The 18,721-nt window shown below is 47.7% G+C and overlaps 1 protein-coding gene across 1 annotated transcript; it reads left to right on the top strand.

Moving 5' to 3' along the window:
* Nucleotides 1-11,928: 11,928 nt before the first annotated feature.
* LOC119385769 (glucose dehydrogenase [FAD, quinone]) lies at nucleotides 11,929-18,007 on the top strand. Its single transcript, XM_037653155.1, has 4 exons — nucleotides 11,929-11,949; nucleotides 13,622-13,862; nucleotides 15,742-15,944; nucleotides 17,813-18,007. Exons 1-4 carry the CDS (start codon nucleotides 11,929-11,931, stop codon nucleotides 18,005-18,007), a joined length of 660 nt encoding a protein of 219 aa, XP_037509083.1.
* Nucleotides 18,008-18,721: the final 714 nt, after the last annotated feature.

The following is an 18,721-nucleotide window of genomic DNA, read 5'->3' as shown; positions in this document are numbered from 1 at the left end:
GCTTCCCCGCGATACGGACTCCCGCCGTAATTTGCCCGCGGGTGCATTCATTACGTCGTGGCCGCGTATAGCGGAGTATAAGGCAAGAAGGCGCCAGGGCCAATATGCTACGCTATGTACGCACGCGGTGTACCCAACGTAGCGCTCGCTTGCTCCCGCTTCGCGGGAGTGCGCAAGTGACCGCGCATATCGTGCTTCAACACGCACACGGATGCGTGTAGCTTTACGACGTTCAGAAATTGCGGCGGAGACCATCCGGGCAAAAATAGGGGCTCATCTCCTTAACTTCGTCCCGCTGCCGGGAAAACGAAGTTATTAAAGTGTCCCTGCTACGAGCACTACATAAATAATGTTATTACTCGGTAAGAATCTGAATCGAATAGCCGCGCCGAGGGGGAAAAATGAATAAAGCTCCCCTGACGCCGAGCGCTCACGCCGTCACGCGAGGGAACGTCTACAAATGAGCGTAGAGTATAAACCCACCACCACCACCACCACCACCACTACGCCCAGTGCGCGCGCTTAATTTACTATAGGCGTAAGCGCGGTGATACGGTGAGTTGTGCATTTGGTACAGTGGCTGCCTGGCTTCGAGGCTCGCAATCTCCACATGCGTGGATGCATTAAAAACGTGCTTAACTAATATTGTGTTCCACTTATCTATGTCAACAAGCTCCGCGTTCTATTGTATTACGCGCATCAGCTGCAATGCTGTTCCCATTCTGTTATTATTGTGGTTGGTGTGATACAAATGATCATTGCCGTGCTGTCAATTATATGGTTTCTATATGACCTAATTTCGAGTCGTAAACTGAATGCGCCCACATAGTTTCGGATTTCCCTTCAAATATAAATGGTAACTAATGGGCACTCTATTCGCAAGCCATTTCACTCGAGCATTACAGCGTGATTCGAAAATGTCGCTATTCCAACACCTGTAGTTACTGCTCTAGATTTGCATTAAATGTTCAAGTGTGGAAAGCATTTTAATTGATTCATTCATTCATTCATTCATTCATCGCTTGCCTTAATGCTAGCTGCGAGACTCTCGGTTTATGGGGTCATTTACCCCCATCGAATACCATCCCCAACTGTTCTTTGAAATTCATACTCTATATAATAATCCTCATTATAATAGACGAAATACACACGACAGCCGCTAAGTACAAAAACAGAACAACGTAACAACTATACCGTTGGGAAACCATGCACAACAAAAAATATATATATTAAGAAACTAAGCCGGCATGTACACACAGAGATTGCACGCATACAAGCCCTTTCGTACACGTGTACGCATCGCATCTGTTTGCAGCTCCCTCTGTCCGCGATTGTGTATGGCAGCGCGTTAATGAAGGGAGAGCGCGAATCGGGCCTATATTTGTTCAGAGCCAACGTTACAGAGCCATACGTTACAGAAACCTGTCACACGCGGGTTACTATATACACTGACAGGAGGATTGCGTTGAAACGTGCAAACGACGCTCCACCACGGCGTCACAGGGACGGCATAGCTAGAGAACATCGCTAGTCACCCTTCACGGTGTGGCATGCATACATTCGCGCTTTCGCAATGTCCCCGCGGCGGTAGACGCGTCTCTCTGCATTTATACGTGAGGTGGCGCTGAGAACGGCAAACTCCCGTGAGACAGAGTAAAATAAAAAGCAAATCGAAATAAACTACCCCCTTTTGCGCGCCACACTCGCACCACCCCACTTGACTACACAAGTCCCCGCACCGTAAGCGTGCTCCCGCGGCTTAGCTTTCTAGTTTTGACGCCCTATCTCCCTCACCACGGTGGTGTACGCTGTAGCAAACGTTGCCTCCGGCTTCCCGTGTTTAGAGCTCTGGGGAAATATCTGCCGAGCACGTTTTGTTCCCGCCAGAAATGCGACAGGCGGAAAAATCATCCTCCCCCCTTTTTTTCTCTCTCTCTCTTCCGCTCTGTCGACGACGCGATTGTTGCGCCGACCATTAAAGAATCGTTTGCAGGCTGGTGGTTCCGAACGTCGGGCCGAGATACGCGTCATCTCTGACAGGAATGTCTGACTTTTTTTTTCTCTGCGACGATTACTTTGTTTCTTCTTTTTCCATCCATTAATAACGACGCGCAAGCAAAAATGGAAAGTCGCGAGAAGTAACGTCACTGCCTTCGTTGTCGTTGATGCGATTTACATTTAAGGCTGCCGTTCGTTCGTGAGAATCCCGGCAGCCGCGTTCGAAGATCTCACCCGCAAATAACGTTACCAACAGCGAATACATATGTGCAAGCCGCGCCTGGGAAAAGCGGTGCATACGTACCAAACGTGAGAAACTTCTCAAATATACAGGCTACTTTTCTCCTTTCATGTTACAGATAACTGTAAACCAGGGACATTTATTCTTGAAAAGACCTCACGGAATTGAAGTAGCGCAGAAGGTGTTGAACGCGTTGTTGCTGTCTTCGGAACAATATTACTTATTGACAAACTGATGGGTGTGTCGCGCTATGTCGGCGTTCGTGTGGTGGTCCGTTCAAGTTTCCAAGTGTTATAAGACCCTGTCGCGCACCGCAAGCGTTACGTTGTAGAATACAGAGAAAGCACAGCAGGGAACATGCCGCCTTCACGCACGTGGGGAAGAGGAGACGGTGAGCAGGCCTCAGCAGAGGAAAGAGAGCGAGTGGGGGGGGGGGGTGCAGATGAAGCACTAATCTTCTCCTCTGGTCAGCATGGCGTGAAGCACAGCAAAGGTTGTAAAGGACGTGCGTACTTATCTCGCAAAGTACCCCCCTCCCCCCCCGCCCCTTTCATGTTTTATACGCTATGTTCTTCAGATAGTACGCAACGATTTAACAATTTTCTATTCAAATGTAACGGCACAAGTTGCAATCACGACTCGTCGATTTCGGACATGTGCGCCCACTAATCTGTTTCCATTCTTCCGTAGATTCTCTCATAGCAATATGGGTTCCACGTGATTACGATAAGCGTAATATTGCACAGCTTTTATAGGCTGACTGAGCTTAAGCGCCCTTTGTTCACGTTTATGTCTGGCTAAAGAGCTTCTGTAGTCGCAGAAAAGCTTTTGCTTCAGAAATAACGATAACCCTCAACAGGAGGCATAAAGGCTACTGTTGCAAGCCTGTAAGCAGAGACGATGAAAAACGCATCTGTGACGAGTCCCCGAAAACCAGCACTATAAAATGCTCTCGTTCGCACGAACGTGTTTGCGAATACTGTACGCGTGCAACAGCAACGTACGTACACTGGCGCCACGTGACCACGCACACCGGAATTACTCGCCGACGCGGCTATACGCCTGCGGCACTGCTTGTTCGACAGGTTGTCAGCGTCCCTCTGTGCGTTGTGAGGGTGATGGAGCATTGATGGATCGGTGGGAGACGGTCGGAATTGAGCATGTGTACACAGAGACGCGCCACAGTTCGCTGAATCCGCCTTGCTGCATCCCCCTCTCCCTGCTATTCGCACCCCTCGTTAAATAGCACCCTGCGTATCGGGTGTCACTTATGAAATGGTGCATGCTCTCGATAAAGAGAAGAGGAACGGCAGGCCCCTCGTGCAATTACCACACGTACATACGTACGTGCAACCCTCCCCGCCTCCAAAAACCCCTCTCTTCATTGTTTATTACTTTTTTTTTTGCAATTCCGAAAACATACATCAGTCAGTGTACGTAATTATTTTAACCACGGTCGACGTCATAAAAGTATGCGCCACCAGATGGCCTTTGATGCCCTCCGGTCGCAGGACTTACGCAGCTTAATTCGTGGACCACATAAGCTACACGGTCCCTCACGCACTCGCACGACTCGGCGGCTAAAGCCATCTTCTTTTTCTTCTGAGTCGATTGTATTGATAGGCACTTCCCAACTCGACAGCCTGCTGCACGCGACACCTAGAATATTAGCGAGCATCCATAGTTAAAAATTCGGCAGGTCCCACGCGTTGTGGAAATCGGTTTCATGCGAAGCAGTCAGCGAATATTCTATGCTGTGTTTTATGACTTTGAGCCAAGCGTTACGAGGTGAATCGACCTGTTTTTGTAAGTGTAGCAGCTGCGTGCACATCTGGGGCTTAACAGGCCCGTCGATAACAGTGGTGTTTAAAGGGTAACTTATGGTGCGACGTAACGTCAGCCTTCGTGTTAGAGTACATTCTTCAGTATTATCGAAACTATGTGCACTTTATGGTGCAATCATGTGAATATCGTACGTAACTTTCGTAAATGTATTCCTGCGGGGTCGAGCAATGCTTCAATATAGCTCGCTGAATCATAGGAATACAAATGTAATTAGGAATACAAATGTAATAGGAATACAAATTAGACTGGTATAAAAGCGAAGCTCACACTAGAACCACAGACGTTTATCTTATATGACGCCTGTATTGTAGGAGTACGTGTTTAGTGTTTAATGCTTTCTTGTAAAAGTAGATAGCCAGCACCACAACTACAATTGACGTTGCACCGACATTACGCCTGCATAGGCTGTTTTTCGAAACCAGTTTATAGACCTGCCGTGGCTCTGTGGTAGAATACCTGACTGCCACGCAGAATGCTTGGGTTCGATTGCTGCTGGGATCTAAATTTTTATTCTTTCCATTCGTCGGGTCAACGCTGCCGATGTCGGTTTTTCTTAACGCTTTCGCACTTAAATTCCCAATGTCTGTTCTCACCGTTCCTGGGTAGATATAAACTGTCAGTCACCTGTAGCACATACCCGTACACCGCGGCCCGTGTTAAACTAGTATGTGCCACACGTATCTGAAGGAAAGGGTTTGACGATGTACGCGGCAGGATTTTCACGTTATTCATGTCACGACCAGACAGTCATATTCGTCAAATCCTCTTACCCTCCCATACCAATTTTGGTCTACACCAAGTTAAGGAGGCGATCATGAGAGCCCCCAGATGTAGGCGGATAGATAGATAGATAGATAGATAGATAGATAGATAGATAGATAGATAGATAGATAGATAGATAGATAGATAGATAGATAGATAGATAGATAGATAGATAGATAGATAGATAGATAGATAGATAGATAGATAGAAACGCTCAAAGTGCCAATGGTCCGCTAAGAAATGCTTTGCACTTAAAACAGCGCAAAAATAAACACGACAAGATGCACACAGGACAAGCGCTAGACTGCCAACTGCTTGGTTTATTCTGAAAACAACCTAATATACATGGAATGGAGTACACGGGGGAGAGGAAATTATCAATGTTTCTAGCGGCGCATGCGTCCAGCGGCACAATTTTGTCTAGTCAAAAGAGATAAGTTACGGAGAAAGCAACACTCCTTGTCAGTAAGATTAATCGAGGGCGCGCTCACACATGCAGCATCTTGACACATCAGTGCGAAAGCTTCAAACACTTCGCGTGCAGTCTCGTATTCGTAATAATAATATATGGGGTTTAACGTCCCAAAACCACGATATGATTATGAGAGACGCCGTAGTGGAGGGCTCCGGAAATTTCGACCATCTGGTGTTCTTTAACGTGCACCTAAATCGAAATACACCGGCCTCTACCATTTCGCCTCCATCGAAATGCGACCGCCGCGGCCGGAATCGAACCCGCGATCTTCGGTTCAGCAGCCGAGCACCGTAAGCGCTATACCACTGCGGCGGACTCAGTCTCGTATTCGTATGTGCGCAGAACCCGGGTCTCCTGAAAACGCGGTAGGCAGCCACACTTTGCACAGTGGATGGCCAAATTGCTGGAGCTTCTGGCTTTGGGGTTCTTGGAGTGCTCGCGCAGACGGTCGTTCAGGCAACAGGCCGTCTGCCCGATAGTCGAACTGCCACACGATGCCGGGATCTCATACACTACTTCGCATCTGCATGCGGCAAAGTTCATCCAGTGCTTCTTCACACGACACTTGCTGGCTGTTTTCTTCCCGTTCGCCTTCTTGCAAATGGAGCTCAGTTTCTTGGGGGCCGAGAAAACAACATGGACCCCAGCACGCCCAGCAGCCTCGCTTATGCGGTGAAAGACACTGTGCACATACGGAATGACCATTCGAGTTTTGAAGACTTGGCAGGACGCGTCCTATGGTTATACGGACTAACTGTCTCGCACTAACTATGGATACGTACAAACTGTCTCGCATTTCCACGCTTTATTAAATTAGTGAGCAGTCGTATATTATTCGCACAAAATACCTCTCTGCGTAGCCGTAGTCGAGTATTACATATTTCGATAGTTATCGTGCATACGAGTAGAAATGTGGGCGCCGACAGTTTCGAGTGCATTTGCGCGTGCGCCACCAGTGCACCTGCAATGTACCTGTGTTGCACATGTACTGCACTCACTGTCGGTGCACATGTGTGCTGATGCGTAATCGAGGCGACAGTGACGGAGTTAACGTGGTTACAGCTTTCTGAAACTTCCACCTCAGCATGCACTAGGACTAGGCAACCAACGTCTATGACGCGTTTGGTATGCGCCGGAACGCTGAAAACGAAGAAAAAAAACTAATACCACTGGGTATGCGCAGCTGCATCATAAATTCCATGCCCGCAGTTGGATCGTGGGGTCATATTCAACCGGGCAAGTGAAACTATATTACGATGCCAAACAAAAATCAATGCTGCAGCGAAAGCTACGAAGTGCACGTCATCATGTGCTGAGACATCGCGACGTGCTGTGCGCACGACGCTTAGTACGTGATGCAATTTAGTTCCGTGCATTTAGTCGGCCGAAGTTAGAGGCACGCACGGTTAGTATTTTCAAGTGCTCCACAAGCGTCTGCATATAGTTTTCTCAGGCTCCAAATAGGTGCTTTAAACAGCCACGCTCCTTTCGGCAAATAGTGACAGCGGCGTGTTATAGCCGCCGTCAAAATATTCCTTCAAGAACCTTTGTTGTTTGCCGACCACGCTTAATATATCTGCGGTGAAAATTTTCCCAATGGGCAGTATAATTACTCAGGAACACGGCTAGGTGTAAATTAATACCCTGCGTTTAGCTTAAGAAAGAAATTATTTAAAGTTTGCTGCAATGCGGACCCGCACAACATAACAAATTATGGCATCTTCGCGTTAGTGTTGCCAAGCCTGAAAGAAGAGCGGAGCTGGGCGGCCTTCCCTGTTTCTCTTTAATTTTTTCTTTGTCTTTTTTTCCCTCTTTCTTTCTCTTTCTCTCTGTTTCTTGTATCTATATTTTGTATCTGTTTCTACTTCTTTCTTTCCCTGTCTCGCTCCTTCTATATATATTTCTTTCTCTTTCTTCCCTTTCTTTCGCTCTCTCTCTCTATCTCTGTTTATCGCTTGCTCTTTCTTTCTCTTTCTCTCTCCGGCTATACGACAGTAGGGGAATAGTCCGATAGGCTCGTATTCTGTATTATACACCACTGATGAAACCGACAGACAATTATGCTTTTCTGTCTTTTTTATCTTTTTTTGTCTTTATTCCCGTTATTTCTCTCTATTTTTCTCTTCATCTTTCTTTCTATCGGTTCCTCTCTCTCTCTTTCACGTGCTCGTTTTCGTTTCACACTTGCATCTGCTGTACCCGCTAGTGGGGCTTGCCCAATACCTGTGGCGCATGCCCGCCTGAAGAGTTTTGTAAGACGGAGCACAAGTTACCGATAGCTTAAACAGCTTCAATGTAAAGATAATGAAGAGATCGCGTGCCGGTTCATGATGACGATAGTTTTTTTTTTTTTTTTTTTTTTTTTTTGCGACGGAGCACAAGTTACCTATAGCATCTTCGCTGTTAAAAGAGTGCCGAGCTTATGATGCGCTGCAGCTGTTACGACTCATTGAATCCAACCAACACCGATGGTTAAAAAACAATAATTGTGCGGCGCTGCTGGACGGTGTCAATACATCTTGCTGCACATTCGGATTTGCATGTCGTCTCAATTGAGCAACAACCAATTCCAAGCGTACACGCAAGCAGTAAAGAAATAAACACAGATTTGCATGTTCCGTTTTTCCACAAGGTTCGATGTCAATGAAACAGCACCGGCAAACGAAACTGTACGAAAAAGAAACAACAGACCAATATCCTACCGCAGCGAAGTGGGTACATCTACAGTATACAACTACAGTAAATCTACAGCACATCTACGGTACATCTACATCAGAACTTGGTACATATACAGTAAAGGATGACGAATATAGCACGAACATGAGAATGAACAAATAAAGAAAGAGCGCCAACTTACAACAACATTTATTCGACAAAACAACGGTCATATGTTCATTCAAACGACATCACGGAACACCACAAAACAGCTTTTTAAGAAGTCGATCTCTTTATCAGACAAAAGCAAAGACGGAAAGCTTACACAGTAGGGGAAAAGACCTGGAATCAGATTAGCCTCCATAATTTCACGTGTCAGCCGGTCACCATCCTTACAAAACACATACTTCAAACAGTGCAGAGTCAAAAGAATGCGTTGAAACAACGTGACAAATGCTCGTGATGGTTGGCTGGCAATTCATCATACAAGCTGTGGGTGCGACCCTTCTTTTGAGGGCTCGTGTCTGCCTGTCACTGTGTCCTTCTTCCTCAGCCTAGCGCTATGGCCCTCGCCACCAGGCTCAAGAATGTGTATGCGCCCGGGATGACAGGCCGATCAGGAGACAAGAAGTGGAGAAGTCTGCATAAAAAGTAGCCGAAATGAGGTCCATAGAATTGGAGCAGATAGTGCAGTGGGATGGGAGCGTTGAGCTGGGGCACAAAATCGCGCGTGTTTCCATATTCTAAAGAGCGCAATAGCGGAGCTTCAGGTCGCCGTCATAAGGAGATAAGTCACGTGACCTGAAAGGAGAAGTCTCGTGCGACGTCATCAGCAGAGCGGTACGTCGCTGTCTACTCTGGTTCTGGCACGTTGTAGGGTATACTGCTGCCCAGCGCACACGGGACAACTATAGAGTTACTGTATATGCTACCTTTATAAAGGTAGCATATACAGTAACTCTAGGGACAACCACTGACACTGGCAACCTAGCGATACTTATGCAACGCCAGGCACAACCTTCCCTTCCATACAAATTTTTTCGGTGGTGGTATGACGTCACACGTTACGTTTCTGCCCATGTCACTTGTCCCTTCTGCTTTTGAAAGAATCGCAACGAAGACACTCAGAACGACGGAGGTTAACGGGACAGTCAGTTGAAAGTTGCGCTTTGTCCTGTTAACATCTGTCCCTGTGAATGTCTTCATTGTGATTCTCTCAATCAGCGCATAATCAAGAACTTTGAGCAGCGGGGGGCCCAGCTAAATAACCTCGATCATGAGAACAAGCTCCGCTGGGTGGACAGGAGGAGGCGGACGGTCAAACATATCCGGCTAGGGACGCCACCTGTCATGAACCACAAACAAATTGCCTGCTCTTTCACTGAAATTCATTCCTCGTCACCGTACACGCGGGTACGGCCCTCCCTCTTGGTATATTTGCCATCCGGAGGGAAACGCAAGGAAAAACGTTCTTTGGAAAGTTAATGTGTACAAGGGCCGCTGTGGCCCTTGTACACATTAACATGAGACAATCCACGATGCTCTTTCCGTGCGCTGCATGATTCACCGCTTGTCCGAGTCCATTGCGGGCAAGTTGACAGCCTTAGCGATGCAGCAAGCTTCTGGATGCCTTTCCATGGATTTATCGATAACGATGGGCAATCCCACGCGTGGTGAAGAGTATCGACTAGTGTTCCGCACTTGCACGTTAAATAGCACTCCGTAGTAACAGTATGCGACGCATGTTGCGCTCTGTGACAAGATTTAAACATCGGGAAGCTTTAAGAATTTGTCCAGGCATGTGTGGCAATCACCTTCGAAATAGTAGGGCATTATACAGGTCCGGTTGACGTTCGTCTTGTCAAATAACTCAGGCGTGGGGATGTCGCGCGAGCCATTTTTCGAAGAGGTTATCTTGCAAGCGGGCTGTCCAACATCAAGAAAGAAAATGAAAGTCGCTAAAATCAATGAATCTGCGCAGGCTTCAGCATTTGCAAGTCCGCCGCCGAATGGGCAACAACAAAGAAGTAATCGATATTGATCTCATATTCCGACACTGAAGCAGAGTTACTAAATACACAGCCGTGTCAAGACGTCCTACATTTTTCTGAATCGAAGATGAAGCCACGTGCCCTATTTGAAAATCGAATACACGAAGCACTTTTTCTTAAAACTGTTTTTCATTGATCGCTTGCGCTTTCTATCAATGCGACGGCTTTTACAATCGGCTGGTGTTGTACTGCAATATTATTATATGGCCACTCACTCGCCATTAGGGGACACAGTTTCATGACTCCAGTTAAATTAAGCACGCTACGTGGTACTTCGTACTTCTGCCCACACGCACCTCGTGGAAACGTTACACTCTAAACTAACGCAATGACGTTCCACTCCTAAGTAACTCAGTCTTCAGCAGTAATGCTATTACAAATAGATAGAGATGCACAGCAGTCATATAATAATGGTTTTGAGGTCCGTGTACTTAGATTTAGGTGCACGTTAAAGAAACCCAGGTGGTCGAAATTTCCGGAGCACACCACTACGGCGTCTCTCATAACCATATCGTGGTTTTGTGTCGTTAAACCCCAGATACTATTATTATAATAATGGTTAGCTTTACACAGCGCGAATACAGATGAATGGATGGATGCGAAACTTTATTGTAAGTCCTGAGGTGCACGACTCAACGCGCAGCGGGCCGCTCCCACGTTGGGACAGTCAGGCCAAGCCCGACCGCCGCATCGTGGGCCCTCTGGACAGCCCACAGTTGAGCCCCGACACCGGGGCTCTTGATAGCGGATAGCCACTTGTCTTCATTGGATACAGAAAAGAAAAAAAATGAAACGCACGAACACAGGGGTTATGTCCGGTCTAGCATTATGGGTCCATATCCCCTGAAGAAGGTCTCCGAGCTTCGTGGCATTGACGCAAGTGACTTCCAAATTACGCGCGCCGGCCGTTTCCTACGCCCGGTCCACGCGTACGTGCGAAGTGAGAAAGTGAATTGCCGGTGGAGCGTGCCAGCATGACATGTGATAGTCTGCACATACTCGCTTGCCGTGCCGGTCAGAACCGAACCGACACCCACTGTCATTCCGGGAATCATAAAGATAATTTACTAACCTACAACGAGATCACTAAATACTACTACTTGGGGCGTAGGCAATTCCCGCTGCCACACGCAAAGTTGAACAGGGCAGTCACGCTACGTTTACTGCAAACTGGGACGTACCCCACTCCGTATTTTGTAAAAGAAATTCACCCCGAAAGCGAAATTAGAAAAGAATGTGACACATGCGATGGCATCATGGAAATCAGACACATGCTGGCGGGCTGTCCCGCGACTCTCGCCAGCCCCGAAGAAAAATGGCTTCACTGGCAGAAGATGATCTCCAGCTGTTCATATCAGGATCAACTACGGGCTGTCCAGAGGGTTCACGATGGCGCCCTAAGGCTCGGCCTGAAGAGACCGGGCTTCAGGACTCTCAATAAAGTTTTGTGAATGAATGAATGTGATAGTCTCATAACTCAGGCACCTGCGAACTGCCCAGATACACGAGAAGACGAAGAAGTGAGAAACTCTGGTGAAACACTGTGCCCATATATATATATAATATATATATATATTAATATATATATATATTATATATATATTATATATATTATATATATAATATATATATATATATATATATATATATATATATAATGGATAAAGAGAACTTTCTTCTGGCAGCCAACCGCAATAATAATTGTGAAAAATTTCGTCCCTACAATATAGGAAACACAACAAATATTTATCAAATTGCGAAGCATTTTTAGCGATCCTATGACACCCCTGACCACACCAGTTAGATAAAGCACACTGCGTGGCATTTCACACATTCCATTCACACAGCGTGACGTGAATGGAAAAGTAAAATGTAAACTGAAACGTACGGAAACAGGGGCTATGTCCGGTCTAGCAGTTTCGGTTAGTGGATACCCAGCTTCGCCACGGTATATGGACAGCTGTTGTCAAGTGCCATATAATTATTAATTACAGGATAAGGCCCAGACGTCACTTCTTTTTTCAATAAAGGGAGCAAAGGCTTGCATGAATCGTCCAGACACAGCAGCAGCTGCGCAATTCGTCTCGAATGAGTAGAGCAGGGAAGGCAACAATGGCGTTAAAGGGAAAACAGTATGGTCGGTCGCACCGCGGCATGCGATTCATTTCGATCGTCCAGAGTTCGACGGAATAGTGCCCGGTCAGGCATAAGCACTGTTAATAAGCGGGTCACTGCTTATAAAGTCGTTATTTAGAAAACGTGGGTTGAGATTCCAGTTTGTAAATTTATTTCTGTAGTTTGTTCTTTCTTTACAAACGTGGGGCTCGCAAGTTGCGGGTGCGCCCCATCCACGAGTCTATACGGTATACCTCCTTATCATCATCGCCGTCTCATCGTTCTCTCTCTCTCTTCTGCTTTGTATAGAGTCAGCAAGCTAAAGCATGATAGCTCAGGACGACGTCTCCCCTGCCTTTCCTATCTCCTGTCCTCACGACACACCTCCTGAGTTTAAAAGCCATATATCTTTCGTCGTACATTGATAACACATGCAACAGATTGTACTTAAACGTTCGCGACCTGGATTATGAACGACCTAATAAGAGCATTACGCACCTGCGAGGTGACGTCACGACAACGGCCAGCTATCCGCATTCGAAACTCGGGAGAACTTGTTTGTTACATGCGGCAGGTTGGGCCTTCGTTCAGCGAAGTTCGTTTCGCGCACCTGGCGCGACGTCACATGCCAAGCGGCCGAGAGGAAATTTTACAGAGCAATATGAAAAAAACACGAGCGAAAACAATTTATTTATACGCTGAGCCAGAGTGGTTGCATCGCACGTCGACTGCAACCGAAACCCTCGGCACAAAGGTAGGCGTACAGTCGCAATGGCGCCACGGGAAGGCTGCACGGAGCAATTAAAGTATCTTTGCGATTCAACGGACTGCCTCGCCGGCATCGCGTTAAAGATACTGACCGATACACCTTTGTTCTAATTATTGGGCTAGATTATTGCGATTTCATATCTCGCTGCGCGTTCGTTCTATTTAATACACCAACAAGAAAGTGGCCTCGCTCCTATTCGCTCCCTGTCTAAGCGAAGCAACAGTTGTAACAGTTGTCTGTCTGATAACACAGTGTGCTCCTTCGAGGGAGATTGTTCTTCCCGATAGCTCTCATATTAGTACACTGAACCGTGACAGAGCTTTTTACAGCAAGCAGCATGTTGCTGTTGATGATGAAGCGGCAACAATTCGTTTAAAGTAAGCTGAAATTAATCCTACAATGTCGAGTTTAAAAGGGGTGGGAAGGGGGGAGGGGCGAGCTACAGACTCGAGACGAAGGTCGCGGCAGTTCACACACGCGACTATAGGTTACAGGATGCCAACCACAAATAAACCCCCTCTGCGAACCTTCCTGCTTTGACGTGTTGCATGTTTGTAGGGCTTCGCCATCTGTGGTTTGGAGGATTTAACGACGCCAGCTGCTCAGCGCAAAACTATAGCAATAACATTTGTCACACAGTGTGTAGTCGGGTAACTTCGCCCTGAGACAGACATTCGTTGTTCAGTTTATATTGTTATGTGGGTGAGCAGGCCAGCAGCCGATACCTCTACGAGGCAGAGTCCCTGTCCTGGATCCGCAACGACAGCATCATGAGCGGAGACCTGGATTCGATTGTCTTCGCTCTATGGGGACGTGGTGCGGCACCGCAGAGTGAGCTGGGCCTATTCTTCGCTATGGTCAACCTGGTGATTCACCTACCATTCACCGACCTGCCCGTACTTCGGCACTACGAGCTGGGAGAGCTGCGGAGCCAGTACGACTACGTCATCGGTGATGTGCTTGAACTTTCGCCTTTCCCAACGACACAGTGCATGCTCGCGCATGTCCGTACATGTTAAACACTTTCTACAACGTCTGTCGCCATCCGCATTACATTCCCACGTGTAGAAGGTACCGTTCGAAGTCGATAATCTATCGCATCGTGGTTTTGGGACGTTAAACCCCAATAATTATATTATTATAATTGTTGGGGCTTCACGCCCCAAAACCACGATATGATTTTGAGGGACGCCGTCGTGGAGGGCTCCTGAGATTCCGACCTCCTGGTGTTCTTTAACGTGCACCTAAATCTAAGTTCACGGGCCTCAAGCGTTTACGCCTCCATCGAAAATGCGGCCGCAGCGGCCGGGATTCGATCCCGCGGCCTTTGGGTCAGCAGTCGAAGCACGATAACTAGGGGTGTGCGAATAGTGAAATTTCACTTCGAATCCAATTCGAATCGAATAGTTCCGAATAGTGGCCAGAAATATCGAATATCGAATGGAATATCGAATAGTGTATTTACACGAAATGTGTACATCATATTACGGCAAGACAACGAAAAAATCAGGGACGCTACGGCGTGCCGACAGTTTTATTACGAACTTGTTCAAGAGTGGCTTTTGTTTCAGTTTTTATGGGCGCGGAAGCATGTTGATAGAAGAGCCGCCATTCTAAGGTCCATAGATAAATATCTAGGGACCTCACGCCATTCCAGTCAGCAGCGCCACTCCTAACCTCCTCACACAGGGGGGTACGGTGGCTACTTTTTCTTTCCCCATGGTCGCGCAATACAGCTCATCTGACAACGGTAATGTTGTGCTTCATTGCTACGAGTGCTCCGGGACCAAAAATCTTCGGGCGCCCGTTCACAGCAGCGTTTTACCTGCGTCTCGAAACGATGGAAGTTTCTGAACAAGTGTTACGGTGCGGCAGTGGCGACTGCCCAGCGTGAACAAATCTTAACATGCAAAGCCAATGACCGAGGGTTTCGCAGGCTAACGTCAGAACGTTTTACTGCGCTTGCGGCATACGCGACCGAACTACGCAAGAAGACCGTGCGTTCGTTTCGCGAACGAATTTGTGAAGGGCTTGACAGTTTTCTCATGTGTTTTTCTATGTGCGGAAATGGCATAATCTCCTTTAAGATCAGCATAGGCTCGAAACTCGAATATTCGCACACTCCTAACGATAACCACTAGATGGCGGGTCGTTCGAAGTCGAGATCCCGAAGCCTGCAATGGAAGTTATTCCGCAAAAACTAGCTTTATTCACGTTATTATCGGGAAAGGCGGGCCCGAGTTTCGGGCTTAGCACAGTTTCACGCAGTTTTGATAATGACTCGGTGAACCTGTCGAAATGCCCACCTACATTATTTAAGCCCATGTACCTAAAATGGCTCAACCGTGTTCAGGAGGTACAGCGTAAGTTTGCCTGACTCAGCCAGGCGAGGGCGTACAGCCGCGCTCAATGTGTCTTGCAACACGGGAGTGCGTGGCCTCATGAGTTCAAAGTTGCGCATGGCTCGAACTTGTTTTCATTTCAGCAACTAAATGATATTTTCTTGTTTGGAATCATCCCCGAGTGCGAGAACAGCGTTTAGTTATGGATATAAGGGCTAGTGAAAGCCATGGGCAGTATTTGAACTCGTGAGGCCACGCGCTCCCGTGTTGCAAGTCATATTGAGCGCGGCTGTACATTGTATGTGGGCCTGGGAGGGGCTATGTTGCAATTTTCACACGGTTCTCGGGCTGATAATTCTTAAAACGGATATTCCCTAAGCAACTACTCATAAAGCAATGGTGCTATCTTCACCCAATTCTCGGCATAACACAGTCACATGCAGTGGATTCTTTCCGCCCTATGTGTGACTGTCCGTTTTGCCGTACAGTGGGTGGTGGATCTGCCGGATGCGTGATAGCCAACAGGCTGTCGGCGGACCCCAACGTCACAGTGCTGCTTCTGGAAGCCGGAGGTCTGGAGATGGCATCGCGGCAGATACCGGCGGCGGCCCCCTTCAACCTAAGAGGACACGACGACTGGGATTACCACAGCGTTCCACAGAGTAACGCCGCCCTCTCCTTCCGCGAAAAGGCAAGTACAGGGGTGGTCAAAAATTCCCAGGCCGCAACGCCCCGCCGCGGAGCACAGCTCGCTGCTATCGGGGCGCTGCCATCACAATCACGCCTTGGCGCACGCTGGTGCCCAGCGTGTGCGTGGTGGGGGGTGTATCCCTCTCTCTTTGTTGCTCTCCTTGATAAGGCTCCGACCGTGTTCGTATGCAGCAAATTGGCCTGCGCAGACGGCTGAGAGAGCCACCGCAATGAAAGTGAAACGCACGATATTATTTTCCAAGAAGCCCAAAACCACGGTAATGTATATGGTGTCCAGCTAAATGTGGCCGCAATCATGATGCGTCAGTTTTCCGGAAGACTGCCGCCTCGCTACACGCTGCACGGTAGTAAAACATCGAAGAGCGGTGGGTGAGGGAACATGACGCACCAAGTTTATACATCGGTTTCTTATCAAGGAGAACGAGGAAAGGAGAGAGATATGCACTCCCCCCCTCTCCCCAAGCACACGCTCGACGCCAAGGCGTGACTGCTGTTGCAGCGCCCCGATAACAGCGAGCCGCTGCTCCGCGGCCGGGCGTTGCGGCCTGGGAACTTTTGACCACCCCTGTACATTTCTCGACTTGTCGGTGACACTCGAAATTTTGCGAATCGGGGACTTCGTCAGCCCATTCGAAAAAGCTTCCAAGGAATTCCTCGGATAATACGGCGAGATTACGTCAATTCCTGGCGGCCTATTTCTCCTAGTTGCATATTCGCGTTTCCTCCGAAGTACAATGACTATACATGCAATGGCTGGCGTCGCTCTTTCTTTTCCGTCAGTGCTAGGCCCTTGTCAATGAGGCGGACTTGACACAAGATTTGCCGCTTCGCGGTGCGCCTTCGGCTCTCTTACCAAGATTTAGCGTACAGTACACATCGAAAGACGACCAAAGTTCAGGAGGAGATGGCAGCTTGAAGCGATGGATGCTGCCCTGACGAAGACGAGTCCACTAGTCGAAACGTTCGCTTCAAAGACTACCTGATCGACGATTTCGCATCACAGCATAGTACACAGTAACTTTACTCTCATCATTGTTCACTAACGCCCCTAACGTTAGTGTCACTAACGCCAGTAACACATTTAATAATTTTATAACTGAATCACAACTCTTCCGACAGGTGAACACAGAGCTAAAATTACAAGAATGCAGGAACATATTGAAACAGAAGAGAAACAAAGTATTTTTGCCATATACGCATATTAGAACCTCAGCCCTCGGTAGTAGCGAGCTAACACTTTACTACAATACGAAATAACTGCAACAACCCAATAATCATTCACCTATAGGTGTCCTGCAGTGGCACTGACACGTCGGCGTCCTTGTGCCCTGGTTTATTGCGTGCGTTAACTTCGCGTTCCGTCGCGCTGCCGGAGCGTTTCTCAGAGGCCACGTAGGGAGAAGAGCGTGGTTGAAATCTTCTCCGCCAGGCGCCGCAACAATCCCAGCTGCATGCTCAGAAGAAAACCATCTGTTCTTTAAATGAACTAATCCAAATATTTTTATTAACTATCCCAAGTGTTAATTGGCTCTTACCTTAATAAACTTATGCTCCGGTATCCCATACATCCAATGTAACTCATAATTTCAACCAGAATAATCGATTACGTACCGGTTTTATTTTCTTAGAAGACTTTTTCCGCACTTTCGGAAAACCGGAAGTAAGCGCTCGACCGGAAGTGCTCGGAAGAGAAACAAGTGTGTCACTCGATGGCCGCGCCAGTAAATGTCAGCGGAGAACGAGTTTTTTTTTTAGGTGTTTAGCGCACGCAACGACGCCGAACGCATGTGGTGTCGTGCCTTCGAGGAATTCTAAAGACGCCTCCAATGCTTGACACTCCACATGCAGCGATTGTCCTTATCGCGTGGCAAGGTGCTCGGGGGCAGCAGCGTGCTCAACTTCATGCTGTACACCCGGGGAAACCCGCGAGACTACGAAAGGTGGGTACGAGACTATGGAGCCACTGGCTGGGGATACGAAGACGTGCTGCCACACTTCAAGGAGATCGAAGACTACCGTGCCGGACCGGTCGACCGTGAGTAGCTTACGAACGCTGACAAACTAACACTGACACTTAGTGACTCTTCCAGCGACATGTAATTAATAACTGAGCGTATTAATTACACCACGGTTGTTTCACGGCACATGAAGCACACATTCCTGTCAAGGAGACATTAAGGGGTTGCAGTGAATATCGTATATAGTCATGAAATTAGGTTACACTGAGGAAAGGTTCATGCGTTCCTCCGTTTCGAACAGTTCTTGCTAGTGTCATACAGCGTCGCCCCCCTTTTCTTCTGGGCCGCTTACCTTGACAGCCTTAATTAACGGTTGCACATCGATTTACACATGTAGTATACAGCTAGAAGGAACACTGCACAAACTTTGAACTTTTGATCACGGCAACGGCATTTATTTTGTGGACATCACTCTCAATACGCACAGATAGTAAGGCTTAACTCCTCCTCCCTCCCCTCGAGAAAATGTGAAACGTATCCCCCCCCCTCCCCCGGCACAAAGCGAATAGTCTCATAACTTAACAATTCAAAGATAATTCAAAGTATAGCTCAAGGCAACTACGAAGAATGTACTATTAGTGACGTTCGCTTAATATCTACAACTCATATTCGCAATGCCCACGGACTATAGGTGGCGCGCCGTGCTTTTCAAGATGGCGCCAGGAGGAGGGTCAACCCGTTTGTTAACGTAGGAACAGATAGGACGTGCGGACGTACGACCCGTGCTGCTTTCACCGGA

This window comes from Rhipicephalus sanguineus, chromosome 3 (assembly GCF_013339695.2).
Source record: "Rhipicephalus sanguineus isolate Rsan-2018 chromosome 3, BIME_Rsan_1.4, whole genome shotgun sequence".
Lineage (NCBI taxonomy): Eukaryota > Metazoa > Arthropoda > Arachnida > Ixodida > Ixodidae > Rhipicephalus > Rhipicephalus sanguineus.
This window is presented reverse-complemented; position numbering and strand designations above follow the sequence as displayed.

Coding starts and splice junctions, on each gene's coding strand:
- LOC119385769 (XM_037653155.1), top strand. CDS start 11,929: ATGTCCGGTCTAGCAGTTTCG. Junction 13,863..15,741: donor CCAGTACGACTACGTCATCG/GTGATGTGCTTG, acceptor TTTGCCGTACAG/TGGGTGGTGGATCTGCCGGA. Junction 15,945..17,812: donor CCCTCTCCTTCCGCGAAAAG/GCAAGTACAGGG, acceptor CTCCACATGCAG/CGATTGTCCTTATCGCGTGG.